Consider the following 13,858-nt stretch of genomic DNA (forward strand, 5'->3'; position numbering starts at 1 on the left):
CAACACCGGTAGAACATGCCACACAAAAATACCAACTGACCTAGCCGGGACTCGAATCAGCAACCTTCTTGCTGTGAGGCAACAGCGCTAACCACTGAGCCACCGTATTTCCCATAATAGCAGTTATGGTAGTAATAATTGTAAATTTGTTTTTAAATAAATTAGTAAATAATATTAAACTCTCCGATGTACACAAATTAAGCATCACTAAAACGCCAAAGAATAAACCACGTCGACTCAAGAGCTCATCTTGAAAACAGGATATGACATCATGTATCATCAAGGGTCTTGTGGTGCTCTAGAGACGCCGAAGACGTCATGATACTCACTGAACGCAGCGATGGCCAAGATCATCGTCACCACAATGGAGACCCACGACACCCATAGTGCTTTTTTTCTGTAGTTCTGGGCCTCGTGGGGTTTGAGCCGCATGCTGCTCTCCAGGAGCCCTGCTGGGGGACAGCGCACAGTCAGAAATTACCTAATGCTTCGCTGACATACAGACACAAGCATCTCTGAGGAACTCAAAGTGATTTATTCTCTCGTTAGTATCTCAACAACAATGAGGTTCTGTTGCAAAAGTCACGTTTTTATTAGCAATGTGTTTTCATATATTTATTTAAAGGGGTTATATGTCACAATTGTGATGTATTAATCATTTTTAAGTAGTGTGTGAACAGTTTGTAACAAACTTTAATTAAAAAAGACCCTCTCCGACTTCCTATAGGATGTCAGTAGTTGGGTTTCCATCCCCCTGTGTTAACTAAATGTGCATTTGGAAGTATAGCATGAGGAATGAGTGATGGAAATGCCAAATTTTTAAATAAAAAAGTTTTTATACTCTCTTGAGGTGGTTTTTGACTTGTTCCAAAAAGGGTCAATGTGAATAATGGAAGATTGAAATATATTTGTCGAATGAACTCTGATGTAGTGAACATTTACAACCGCGTGACTAGTCAGCTGTCTGCATTAGGCTTGCCTTGTTTACTATTGGTTGCTAGGATACCAATACTACAGTCAGCCACTCTAATAAGTTGATGGACACGCACGTAATTAGCATTTGGATTTTTTTAGCTAATGTTTTTTAGTGTTAGGATGTAAACTTTGCTAATGAAAACCTGAAGACAGCCAAAAACAATTTTCATACAAAAGACTTGTTTTTTTTGGGAGGTGAGGAAAAGCTAAAAATTTTTATATATGGACTCATTTACAGGAAAATCAAAATAATGACTGATTTTTATTTGAAGAAATTGTGACGATTTTTGTTATATTTATATATTACATATGAAGTTTTTTTTATGTAATACTTCACATGATTTTTTTGTTTTTTTTTATTTATTATTGATAATTTATTATGACCTATATTTTTTAGGAATTGAATTACACATACACAATAACATATTTCTGTTTTATTGTAGATTTATAGAGCTAAATATTATTTATTATTTAATGCAATGAAATAGTACAGCTCCATGCATGTGTAAAACATTTAACTCAATGTTCTGTGCAATTGTCTTCTGAATTTATACACTTACTAGTGATTTCTTAGAGAAATTTGTTTCTACATAAATTCTACATGTTTTTTCCAGTGTTTACATATTTCAAGTTATTGTAAAAAGTGTTAATTCCAAATCAGCATTAGATATTACAGTGACCAAATAAACCCTACTAAAATTAATTATTTAATCGATTTCATAGAAATAACGTGATTTAGATTTCTAAAATAAACATGATTAAAATTTTATTAGCATTACTTAAATGGATTTTTTACACATTGAATATGATTATCACTAAAATGCGTTGAAACAATGTTATGATCCCAAATTCCGTTTGGAACCAATGTCAATAATTTAATTGAGTAAATCCAACTGAATTATTTGCAGTGTGCATATGCTATTTTTCTTTCAGTGTGTATGTATATTACGTATTTATTATTATTATTATTATTATTATTATTATTATTTACTTTTTGTTTATTGTTATCAACTTTAATGTTTATTTATAGCTACACATAACTTGATTTTTAAAAAACACACCCTGAAAAACTGAATACTAACCAAACCTGTTACAACTTGCCCCCGGGAATGTTTTTATCTCACAAATACCCCAAAATCAAGAGTATCTAAACCCCCTCAAAACTCGTACCGTTATCCTCCGGCTCCCCGATCTTCATCTGCTGCTCCATGTTAAAACTGTCCGCTTGATTCGGATGGTGTCCGTTGGCGGGAGTCGATGCTGGATCCTCCACAGCTGTATCCGGGGCAGAAGGAGCGGGACAGGGGTCTACGGGACCGGCCGTGGGGTCAGAGGCAGAGGAGGAGTCCGTCATGATGATTGGGGCCCGGGTTCAAATGTCTAGAAGCATCCGAAAAATGTGACACCTGGACGCGAGCGGAGGAGGCGCGCACTGCCGGGGAGCCGTTCAGAGCATCGCGGACGGGCGCGCGCGCTCTCACACACGCGCGCGCTAATTAAAAACACGCACGTGCGAACTGTTCTTTATAAACAACGGCAAGGCGTCAGAAACATGCGGGAAGTATGGATATTGAATAAAAAAGTTGTGGACGTGAGGTTCCGTCTGGGGGGAGCTGGTGACGCGTGAGCAAATAACCTTCTGCTCGTGTTCACTACACTTCTATTCAGTTGAAAAAAGAAAACACTCGTTTAAACAACCCACATCTGAGAGAAAATAGGCTACATCTATTTTTGGTCAGTTTACTGATATATAGTATACAGTATACTAATATATTCTATATTATTTTTGTGTGTTTTTTGTGTATATATATATATATATATATATCATCAATAGTTTATCAACTTGGGGATAGGCTAGTTTCTAGATAGATAGATAGATAGATAGATAGATAGATAGATAGATAGATAGATAGATAGATAGATAGATAGATAGATAGATAGATAGATAGATAGATAGATAGATAGATAGATAGATAGATAGATAGATAGATAGATAGACAGATAGATAGACAGATAGATAGATAGACAGACAGATGTTACGGTTGATTATTTAGATTGCTTAATTTGCTGGTAAAATGGTGTATTATAAATCAAAAGTAATTGCAAACCGGATCAGTGAAGTATTGGTGCATTAGCGGCATCTTGTGTAAGAAACTCACTACTGCAGTTAACTGAGCTGTAAACAAGTCTGTCCAAATGACAAAGGAGTAATCTAAAATAGCTTTTATTACTAATAATAAATGTGTATATAATTATTTTTAATTATTAATATGTTGGACGGCACTCATTTAGATTTTAGCATTTTTTATAATAATATTAATAATAACATTAACAACAACAACAATATAACCATTTATGATTAAATCAAATATTACTTTACTAATTAAAAAAAAGGATTTTAAAAAACAACTAAAATAAATTCCACAAGGCTTAATAATAATAATAATAATAATAATAATAATAATAATAATAATAATAATAATAATAATAATAATAATAATAATAATAATAATAATTTTGATGACTAATATTATTGTTATTTGTTGTTTTCTTTTTTGGTTTCATTGAACATTCCCTTTAATGTAGGCCTAGTTCACCCAAAAACATATATATATCTGTTATCATTTACCCCAGAGATGCCCAAACTTGGACCCGCGAGCCAAAGTTGTCCCATGCTAATCTTCGATTTGGCCCACCATCCCATTTGAGAAGATAGGGAAAATAATGGGAAGTGGTTGGGACGAATATCTTTGACAGAGATCGTCATTTCCAATTTAATGTAACCTTTTGTTAGTTTATTTTGTAATCTCTTTTGTTTTGCAAATGAATCTGATTTTTAAAAATGTAAATAGTGTCACACAACAGACGGTAATGCACAAAACATCGGCTAGCAAATCAAGGAAAAGGCAAGTGTAAGCTAAGTGTATTCAGCATTGAATTCCATTTTGTTATTAATAGGATTGTTTATGTTTTTACTGTTCATAAGTCAATAAGATCATTATAAAAATGTTTACAATATATTGCATTAGTTAATAGAATTGAAAGTAATCTTTTATAGTTATTTTTAAATATAAATTAGGAAATTAATGTATAGCCGTTGAATCAATCCACCTGTCAATCTCACGTTCCATCCCTCCCTAACTCATGAACAAAACCCCAAGATACTTGAACTCCTCCACCTGGGTTAGCTGAATTAAAATGAATATAATCATGTTAAATGAGATAATGCAGGAACAGACAGAAAGAAAAATGGCAGAGCCTTACATTTCTGCAATGGAAGTATTCTTATTATTTTCAACACATGGAAGAAAAGGAAACGAGGATTACCTGAATGGACAGTGATTTTACTTTTTAAAGAGCCCATATTATACATGAAATAGGGTCATATTTAGGTTGTAAGGGTCTCCAACAACAGTCTAATATGCATGCAAGGTCAAACAACACTTTCATGGTCTTATAATCTGCATTTATTTTTACCTAATTATCCCAGCGACTCTCATATGAATCGTTCAGCGATTCATTTGTTCCCAAACCCCTCCTCAGCGCGAAGCTAATCTGCGCTGATTGGACCTATGACAGCCTGCTGCGATTGGTCGACACGGACAAGGCTTCAGCGCGAGACAGAGTGCTAATCAACAATATAAAAGTAGTCACAGTGCATACACGCTTTATAGTGGATTTTGGCTGCCAGTGGGTGAATGTAAATACAGACGATGGACTAGAAAATACTGACGACTAACTATTTTATTGAGCAAAAAGTCCAAGAACTGGCGAGGAGATCTCCTAGCCTGTCACAGTCTTCTTGCTCTTTTCACACACACACACACACACGCACACGCACCATCACACACACACACACACACACACACACACACACACACAGGGCCGGCGCGTCCATAGAGGAGCGGCTGAATAGAGAGGGCGTGGCGCTCAGTTATGTCCGCAAATACCTCCCTGGGTGCAATTTAGACACCTCACCTCGAACTTGAGCTGAAATATTTTGAAACTTAATCGTTGCATGCGTGTAGCAACAGCTGACGATCCGTAAACAAAGCGGCACGCGTCGCGTTTTCAACGTGGCTTTACACGCGATATGAGAAAATAATGAGTTAACCTGATACAGCACACGCGGTTACAAGTAACAAAACACAACTAAATACAGAATTTGCAAGCTAGAGTAAACGAGGCAACAATTTTAATCGCACGTACTTACTCTGGTGAAATGGGGTAAGAAACTGATTCATGATCCACTGATCCATGTTCAGACAGTCTTTACTGATCCTTTCTTTAACAAACTGATGAAGTCTTCTTTGAAAGCATATAGTTTTCAGAAGCACTCAGAACTGCTCAAGGCTGGGCTATATTGCTGAGGTTTCATCTTTGATTAGACTGTCAATAATATCCATCTGCACAGCGTGACTTCATTCGACCGGTGTCTGTGTGTGTCTCTGTGTGTGTGTGTGGGGCTTTTTCTGTTAGTGGGCGGGGCCGCAGGTTTCAAATCTCCCGGGTTTGCGCGTGCAACTACTTGTGTTTCGTAGCTGCGTCATCACGAAACACTTAATGACTCGTTATCAAGACGACTCGTTTGAAGCACTATGAGTCGACTCTTTTATAGATGAATCAATAGTTTTAAACACTGTACACTTACAGATTTAAGCCTTAGCTGGATATTTCACTTCACTTAGAGCTGTGTTGCACACTACATGGAAGGGCATTTTCAAAAACCCATAATATGGGCTCTTTAACAAAATATAGCAAATGCATTGCTTTAAACTTTCGTTAATATGTTTGCTGCATGTAGAGCTCTGGGCTCAGAAAGTTCTCAGAAGATAAAATTATCCTATATTATTATTTGTTTATGTGGTTTTTTTAAGATAAATTAAGGTTATACAGTGTGTTGTTAATTGCGAAGCTTCTCTGTTCACAAAAAAGAAGAAAAATTCCAGCTGCAAGTTCTGAAAGCGATCAAGCCTCAGCCAGATCAGAAAAAGTAACGCAAAAGTAACTCAAAAGTAACGTACATTCAAAAGTAACTTTCCCCAACATTGTTTGTGAACAAGTGGATGGTAAACAAAGGTAACAATGACAGAATTATATTATTGGCAGTATGTTACGGTACTCCTCCGTACAGCACGCGTCGCTGCAGCGTTTTTTTCCTCGCGCTCGTGACGTCACGGTGATGTAGAGCGCGCTGCGGGCGGAAGCGGGTGGGATGATGGCGGCGGTGCAGCGGGGCTCCAGCAAATGGCTCTTCACCCGAGAACAGTTCGAGAACACGCCGTCCCGCCGCTGCGGAGTCGAGCCCGACCGCGAGCTCTCCTACCGACAGCAAGCCGCCAACCTGATCCAGGACATGGGACAGAGATTAAACGTGTATCCTTCAGAAAAACAGTCGCATTGTGACTCGACTTAGCCGTTAGCATATTAGCACGCTGCCGCTTTTGATCAAGAGGAAAAATGTGGTGGATGAAATACGAAGTTTTACGAGTTAATTTCACATGTTTTTACACAAATGTCGTGGTAAATCGATTATAAAGTAAGTCCTGAGGTAGAAAGTGGGCAATTGTGGGAAATGGATGTGCGTGAATGACAGAAAGGTGATTTAGCCTTTTATGCTTGATATATACAATATAAACTATAATAGTGGATAATTACGACAATATTGTGAATGTTGTTCAGTTCAATCTCATATTAACTTCAACAGTAGTGTGTTCAATGGATTAAGAGTGATTTAGACTTAACAAATTGCGTAACGTTACACTGGCTGTACACAATACGTTTCCTTATTACGTGATGGGTTATTATTGTCTACTGATGTGAAGTTAGTTAGTTAAAGTGGTTTATTTTTCAGAACCATCTCTTTTAAAGTAAATTGGCATTATAGAGTGTTTTAGTGTCATATTAACCAGTGGTTGTTTTGAAATTTCTGAATAATGAATGTTATGTCTATGTATTGTTACATAAGTCTTCTTTGCAGTTTTGCAGTGTTGTGCTTGTTATCTTCCTTGATCAAACGATTCAGATCCCAGCTTACGATAAACACTGCAATCGTCTATATGCACCGGTTTTACATGCTTAATTCCTTTACAAAATTCCATAGAAATGTGAGTATGCATTTTGTTTGTATTCATTTGTTACTGATTATGATTTGATCACCTATTATCATGCAAGATCTTTCAGGGTTGATTTGATTCCAAATGGTGACCATTTGATACTGTTGTTTATTGATTTTTGTTTTTTCCTGTAAGTTAATCTCCTGTTTTGTTCTCTCCAATCAGATCATTTCTCCCACCACACTATTTTTGGCTGCTAAAGTGGAGGAGCAACCCAGAAAACTTGAACATGTTATTAAAGTAGCGCATGCTTGCCTGAACCCTCACGACCCTCCTTTGGACTCCAAGAGCAGTGTGAGTTTGAGGATTATGGGTAATGTAGTTTCTTGCTGCTCTTTGTTGGATGCCTTGGTGATGAATCATTTTAGATTAGCCGACCATGTTCTGCCATGTGGGAGTGGGATCAGTCAGATAAAATATATCGAGAAGTTTTTGTGTGCCACTTGTTGTATGAAGTAATGCAGGACAGGAGAGTTCAATGGGTGATTTATTTTTTTTCTGATCCAGATGGCCTTGGTTTTAGAAGTTTTGAAAAATGTTCCTACGTTTATTATCGACACCAAAAGGTTGCCCTTTTTTTACTTGAACGGTAATGGGGCTTATACAAAGGCATTTTAATTTTTTTTTTTTAATTTTAAAGGAATATTTCACCCAAAAATGAAATTTTCCCCATAATTTACGCACCCTCAAGGCATCCTTGGTGTATATGACCTGTCATACAAACACAATAGTTTTAAATTTAACCTGACTTTTTTTCCATGTTTTTTGTAGCGGCTTTTTATTTAGAAATTTCTAAAAAAGTGCATAAATTCATTATCAAACAAACCCATATGGTGCCAGGGCTTTAATGCATGTCTCATAAAGAGGATTGATGTGTTTTTGTAACAAAAATTGCAAATGTTTAAATTGTAAACTCCCGTCACAGACTTATGCCAATGACTGAATATACGTTATGCACGACTGACGTTTACGACGTATGATTCATTTATAGCGGAAGCTCTGGGAATATACACATGTCATGGGAACCAGTTGCCACACAGTTTACCACAGGAGACGTCATCGAGTCAGCGCAATAGCCCAGTTGTTAGACCGTTGACATATAGCACAACAGCTTCCCGAGTTCAAGTCCCAGCTCGTTGGCTTTTTCCCAATCCTTTCACCCACTTCACGTTCTGTTGTTTTACTGTTCTGTCAAAAAAAGGCAAAATGCCCAAAAAGAAATCTTTAAAAGAAGACTGCGACAGACAAATAAACTAGTTGGCCTGGTGTTACTTTATATTACTCTTATGGGGCATTCACACCAGGTGGCTTGCAAGGATAGATCACGATATTCAAAAACATTTTAAGTTTACTCGCTTCATTTGCTTGTCAAATTCACTTCACAATAGATGTGGATTCGTGTCATAGGTGGGGTTTCTGTCTGCGTGGTGACTCTAGTTTCGTTGCTAAATGGCTTACATGGATTTTATCGAGAGAGTAGCTGTACTTGAGGAAGGCTGAAAAACAGCATAGATTCGTTCGGCACTGTGTCTGAGTTCACTAGATCCTACCAGAGGTGCACGCAGCTCTGTGATAACTCCTCCAGAAATTGTACCTGGATGATGGAAGCTTTCAGCGGCGCTTCCGACTGAGCTGAGCCCAGTTTGATGAGTGGTTGTCCCGTGTCAGCAAGATGATTTTCTCTCGGGACACCAACAACAGGCACTACGTCATAATCACGCCTCTACAAGAGAAAGCTCCTTATTGGTTAATGCGGTGTGATTGTCTGCTGAAGTTCAGATTTTCCAACTCGAGCAATTCACCCATCAAACGCGCAAAATGCTAAACTCGCACCCCTTCATTTGGGCAGGGTGTCTATTTGCATCTTTGCCTTGACTTAACATGTAAATCACTTGCGCTTGACACTTCATCTGCGTCTGCTGTGAACTCGCCATTATGAAGCAGATTGACATTTACATTTAGTCATTTAGCAGACGCTTTTGTCCAAAGCAACTTACAATTGAAGAGGCATTCAGTGATTCAACAAGAAGCAGCAATACACACAGGAAGTGAAGGTTATATAAAGTAACTGGTTTGTGCTCAGAGAATTTAGTGCTTTTTTTGACAGTGTTTCTACATGTGGTATGTCAAGCCCACTCACCTGTGTTTGCGTTTTGTAGATGATTGATTTGATTGTTCTGTAACAAAATTCACATTTTTAAATGATAATCTCCAATCTCAGACTTGCATCTATGGCCAAATACGTCAGTTGTGCATAACATGTATGATGAAAGATGCATTTACACACATCTCAGGGGAACCACTTGCTACACAGTTTACAACAGAAGACGACTTCATGTCAGCGCAATAGCCCGGTTGTTAGACTGCTGACATATAGCACAAAAGCGCACCGGGTGTCCTGAGTTCCAGCTCATGGATTTTTCCAAGTCTTTTCTACCATTTCATGTTCTGTCATTCTACTGCCATGTCTAATAAAGGCAAAACGGACAAATTAATCTATAAAAGAAGATTGCGACAAGAAAACTAGTTGGCTTGGAATTACTGTATTATTTCGTTTTACAACGTTTTACAGTGTATTACTCTTTCAATGCCCGCTTGCATGCGTTTACCCCTCATACATTGTACACGTCAGTCATACATAACATGTAAACCCCCTGGTGGACTATGGGATTTATGCATTTTTGAAAGCTTCAAAATAAAAGACACTGTCCAGCACTATTGTACAGCATGGAAGAGTCAGGATAACATTTAAAACTACTCCGACTGTGTTCGTCTGATAGAAGAAAGTTTTATACACCAAGGATGTCCTGAGGGTGAGTAAATTATAGAACAATTATAATGTTTGGGTGAACTATTCTTTTAAGAAACTGTTATATTTTATAAATACACGACTACCTCAAAACATTATGCAATTCTGAGTGTGCCTCACACAGGTGAGTGGGCTTGACAAACCACCCGTAGAAAAGGGGAGATAAGACACTTTTATCTCTGACACTTTAGTGGCCCATTTCTACTGAGAGGTATAGGACGGCACGGGTCGGTACGGGTCACCTTTATCAAGCTTGCGTTTCCACTGCCAAAAGGGGGTACCCTTTTGGTGGGCGTGGTATACGACAGAAAGTTTGTCAATGAGGAAACGTCACGGTAAAGCCGTACCGGTTGTTCACATATCATACGAGAAGCAATTCTCACAACACAGATGCTTTATACACATAAATACTTGTGTATAAATGTTCGCTACTAACCTTTCAATCAACATGATTTGATTATAACTGCAGCTCAATGATACTGCGAAATAGCCTGCTGTAACATCTGCATAAATAAATAATCGAACATATATGAACACTTACAGACCCTTACAATTACAGAAAAACTACACACAGCATACATTTCCTTTTTTGGGTTCAAAAACAACACGAAATATAGCCCACAGTAAGAGCAAACCTCGCATATGTATCTTTAATCTTCAGCAGCACGTGTAGCCTCTTGTTAGAAAGTAATTCTGTCATTCCTAGTTCATATTAGTTCATAAGGTGATGATAATAGTTAAACATGGCAGTTTGTTCATGTTTTAGGTTGTAGAAGCATCATTTGCTGCTTTTTTTTTTTCCTGGCTTTGTTTTTTCTCGTGTTTGTCTCGTTCTGACAGGATCGGATATCAGAACGCTTCAATGATCACGCGCACATTATTAATATGAGCTCAAGAAGTTCCTTATATAAACGTGCGACGGGCTCTCTGAAGAACGTGAAACCGCTCGCGCTTTAGTCGGGCTCGTAAAACAACAACAGGGCACAGCGGATTTTGTTCTTATTTTGTGGTTGTTTATCAAGACGACGACAAGGTTTGTTTGAGCTCGGTCGACCATGGCTTGCTGTTATATGTATATATTATTACAGCGCAATTTCTTGGCTGTGTTTTTAAAAATTGTTTTCATTCTCCTGCTTCTGCGAGTGATGTATCTCTGTAAACCAATAGCGTTCAGCTGCGCGTCTAGCTCCGCCTTATGCTACCCTTTGGGCCTGTTGGTACCCTTTGCAAAGGGTGACCAAAAAGTGGTACGGTTCGCTTTTAGGTACCCTTTGATAGTGGAAACGGCCATAAAAGCATACCGTACCACTACCGACACTTGCACCAGTTTTTGCACTTTCTTACAATCACTCCATATCTCTAAAGCAGGAATGGGCAAACTTGGTCCATGCTTTCATAATTGTAATTATTTGCTCATTCTAATTAGCCTCGTCAAACAAATTTTGCTTTCAGACTCTCTAGACGTGTCTGTTATTAATAATCATTCATAGTTTTGTGAGCATTAACCGCTAATAACGTGTTGTGCTTGTTCAAATGCAGGCATATCTCCAGCAGGCTCAGGAGCTGGTGCTGTTGGAGACTATAGTGCTGCAGACACTCGGTAAGTGTCAAGTTCATCATCTGTCTGTCAGTAAGTGTCTGCTGAAGAACATGTCTGACTGCTGCTCTTCTTTCAGGGTTTGAGATAACAATAGAGCATCCACACACTGATGTGGTGAGATGTACCCAGCTAGTGCGAGGTATACGCTTTCTACCTTTACTTTCACTTTCTTTTCAGTTATTGAATCTTCCATCTTGTTTCTGCCTTTTCCCCGTTGTTTCATTTAATAACTATTTACTATTACTACTAAAAGCTAAAGGTTGAATCATGGATCAAGCATCAAAACAAACAAGTATATTTTTGTTTTGTTGAATGCTTTTATTTTGTATTTCATGAAAGTCATTAAAATTGCAATAAATGTTTCCATTTTAGTTTATGCACATTTAATCTAATCAAATAAAAGGTTTATTCTACTTTATTTTAATGCGAATGTTCAATTTTTACCCATCTTGCCATTTCTATTCCAAAACCCAGGTAAAAATAGGTAGACGGAAACTAAACTAATGTCATGCAAGTTGTTTAAAATGACAATGAGTTTGTCGGCGCCAGTGGTGTAGTGGTTAGTGCGTCGGTGCTCACGGCGACCCGAGTTCGATTCCCGCCTCACGGTACTATGCCGATGCTTCCCTTCTCTCTGCTCCCCATGCTTTCCTGTCAATCTCTACTATCCTATATATTAAAGGTGAAAACCCCGAAAAAAAAAAAGAAAATGACAATGAGTGAAAATGAAAAATTAGTTTTATTATTTTGTCTTTTTACTGATTTATTATTTTATCTATATGAACTTATGTATATAAACTGTCTGGTATAAAAAATCTAATATTTAAAAAACAACAACTAAAAGTTTTTAAAATCTTGTGCCAATTTCAAGTAAAACTTAAAGTTTTGGGTTTGTAGTTTTTCTTCTTGTTCAAGGATTCTCAAGTGATTAATTAATAGTGAAGACATTTATACTGAAACAATGTTGATATTTAAAATAATATTTTTTTCTTTCTATTTTTCAAATAATGTAAAAAATCATTTCAGTTTCCACAAAAATAAAGTAGAAAACTATTAAAATGTCATTTTTAATGCATTGTTGTCATTTAAACAAACCCTGAACTAAATGTTTACAGAGTCACTATGTAATGCTATATTGTATATATCTAATCTAGTCTCTCTTTTCCTTCTCAGCGAGCAAGGATTTGGCCCAGACCTCCTATTTCATGGCTACCAACAGGTTGTTACCCTGACCCCTATTTGTTGCACTGCCGCGGCACCCTATGACATCCTATTAGGCAGGGTTCTCCTTCCTGTGTCCAACGCCCTCTTGCGCCTGGGCAGGGTGTTTGTGTGCCCAGCCTGGCGTGGTGCGGTGTAATGTACGGAGGGCTTGTCGTTGGCACAGAAGGTTGAATACACAGCCTGGAGTGTAGAGGTGCTAATAGAGATATCTTGATTGAGAGTGCATAGGTCAATAACTCAATTGGTAGCCTGAATATCAGCTCAGAGTTCAAAGGTGTAAACTTAGAGATCGTCACGGTAAGTACCAAAGTGCGCTTTTCTTTTTTTCATGCTTATTTTTTCATTTTTTTGTTTACATTTTATTATTTTTTAGTTTAAAATATTTTAAAATCGCTAAATATTAATCATTCCCTTTTAACTTGAACAATATTTTACAGTACCAACTTTATGGTTTTGGTTTATTTTTATCTTAGAGTATTTATTTATAAAAATGCATAACATATTTGAGATTATACCAAAATAAATATATTAAATCAAGCATATCTTACTGTTTTTTTTTTCTTAAAGATGCTTTATAGCAGATGCTTCACTGCACACTGTAGCAAGTTTTTATTTGAAAATATTAAACACTGTATTTGAATTTTTTAAAGAGGTATTTAAAACTTAATTTAGAAAATACATATTTTACAGTATGATTTTCCACAGTAATAAATCAAAGCACTGTAGAGTTGTCAATCTTGATGCTGTGGAAAATATTAAATAAGAAATTGTTAGTTTATTATATAGCATGCATATTTTATAGAGAGCATTTTAAATAACACTTTAAAGCACTTACATCTTTAGACTTTGATTTGAAGTCTGCATAAATAAATTTTTACAAGAGGATCTTGCAAATACATATACACTATATATATATATATATATATATATATATATATATATATATATATATATATATATATATATATATATATATATACACACTATATATACACACTATATATATATATATATATATATATATATATATATATATATATATATATATATATATATATATATATATATATATACACACTATATATATATATATATATATATATATATATATACAAACATGCACGCACATACGCT

General features: G+C 36.5%; 2 protein-coding genes across 2 annotated transcripts in view; one reads left to right on the forward strand and one right to left on the reverse strand.

Annotated features, from left to right (window-relative positions):
• The window catches only part of tmem163b (transmembrane protein 163b), a 33,895-nt gene extending 31,374 nt beyond the window's left edge, over positions 1–2,521 (reverse strand). The window contains exons 1-2 of the mRNA XM_056448562.1: positions 2,146–2,521; positions 330–449 (exon numbers count right to left, since the gene is read on the reverse strand). Coding sequence (XP_056304537.1) covers positions 330–449; positions 2,146–2,329 — 304 coding nt within the window. The 5' untranslated portion in view covers positions 2,330–2,521. The remainder of the gene's footprint in view (positions 1–329; positions 450–2,145) is intronic.
• Positions 2,522–6,177: 3,656 nt separating this feature from the next.
• ccnt2b (cyclin T2b) overlaps positions 6,178–13,858 on the forward strand; it is a 17,804-nt gene continuing 10,123 nt past the window's right edge. Inside the window, exons 1-6 of the mRNA XM_056447641.1 lie at positions 6,178–6,351; positions 7,001–7,082; positions 7,257–7,385; positions 11,440–11,500; positions 11,577–11,639; positions 12,674–12,719. Of these exons, the coding sequence (XP_056303616.1) occupies positions 6,191–6,351; positions 7,001–7,082; positions 7,257–7,385; positions 11,440–11,500; positions 11,577–11,639; positions 12,674–12,719 (542 nt within the window). The 5' untranslated portion in view covers positions 6,178–6,190. The remainder of the gene's footprint in view (positions 6,352–7,000; positions 7,083–7,256; positions 7,386–11,439; positions 11,501–11,576; positions 11,640–12,673; positions 12,720–13,858) is intronic.

This window comes from Danio aesculapii, chromosome 22 (genome assembly GCF_903798145.1).
Source record: "Danio aesculapii chromosome 22, fDanAes4.1, whole genome shotgun sequence".
In the NCBI taxonomy this organism is placed as follows: Eukaryota; Metazoa; Chordata; class Actinopteri; order Cypriniformes; family Danionidae; genus Danio; species Danio aesculapii.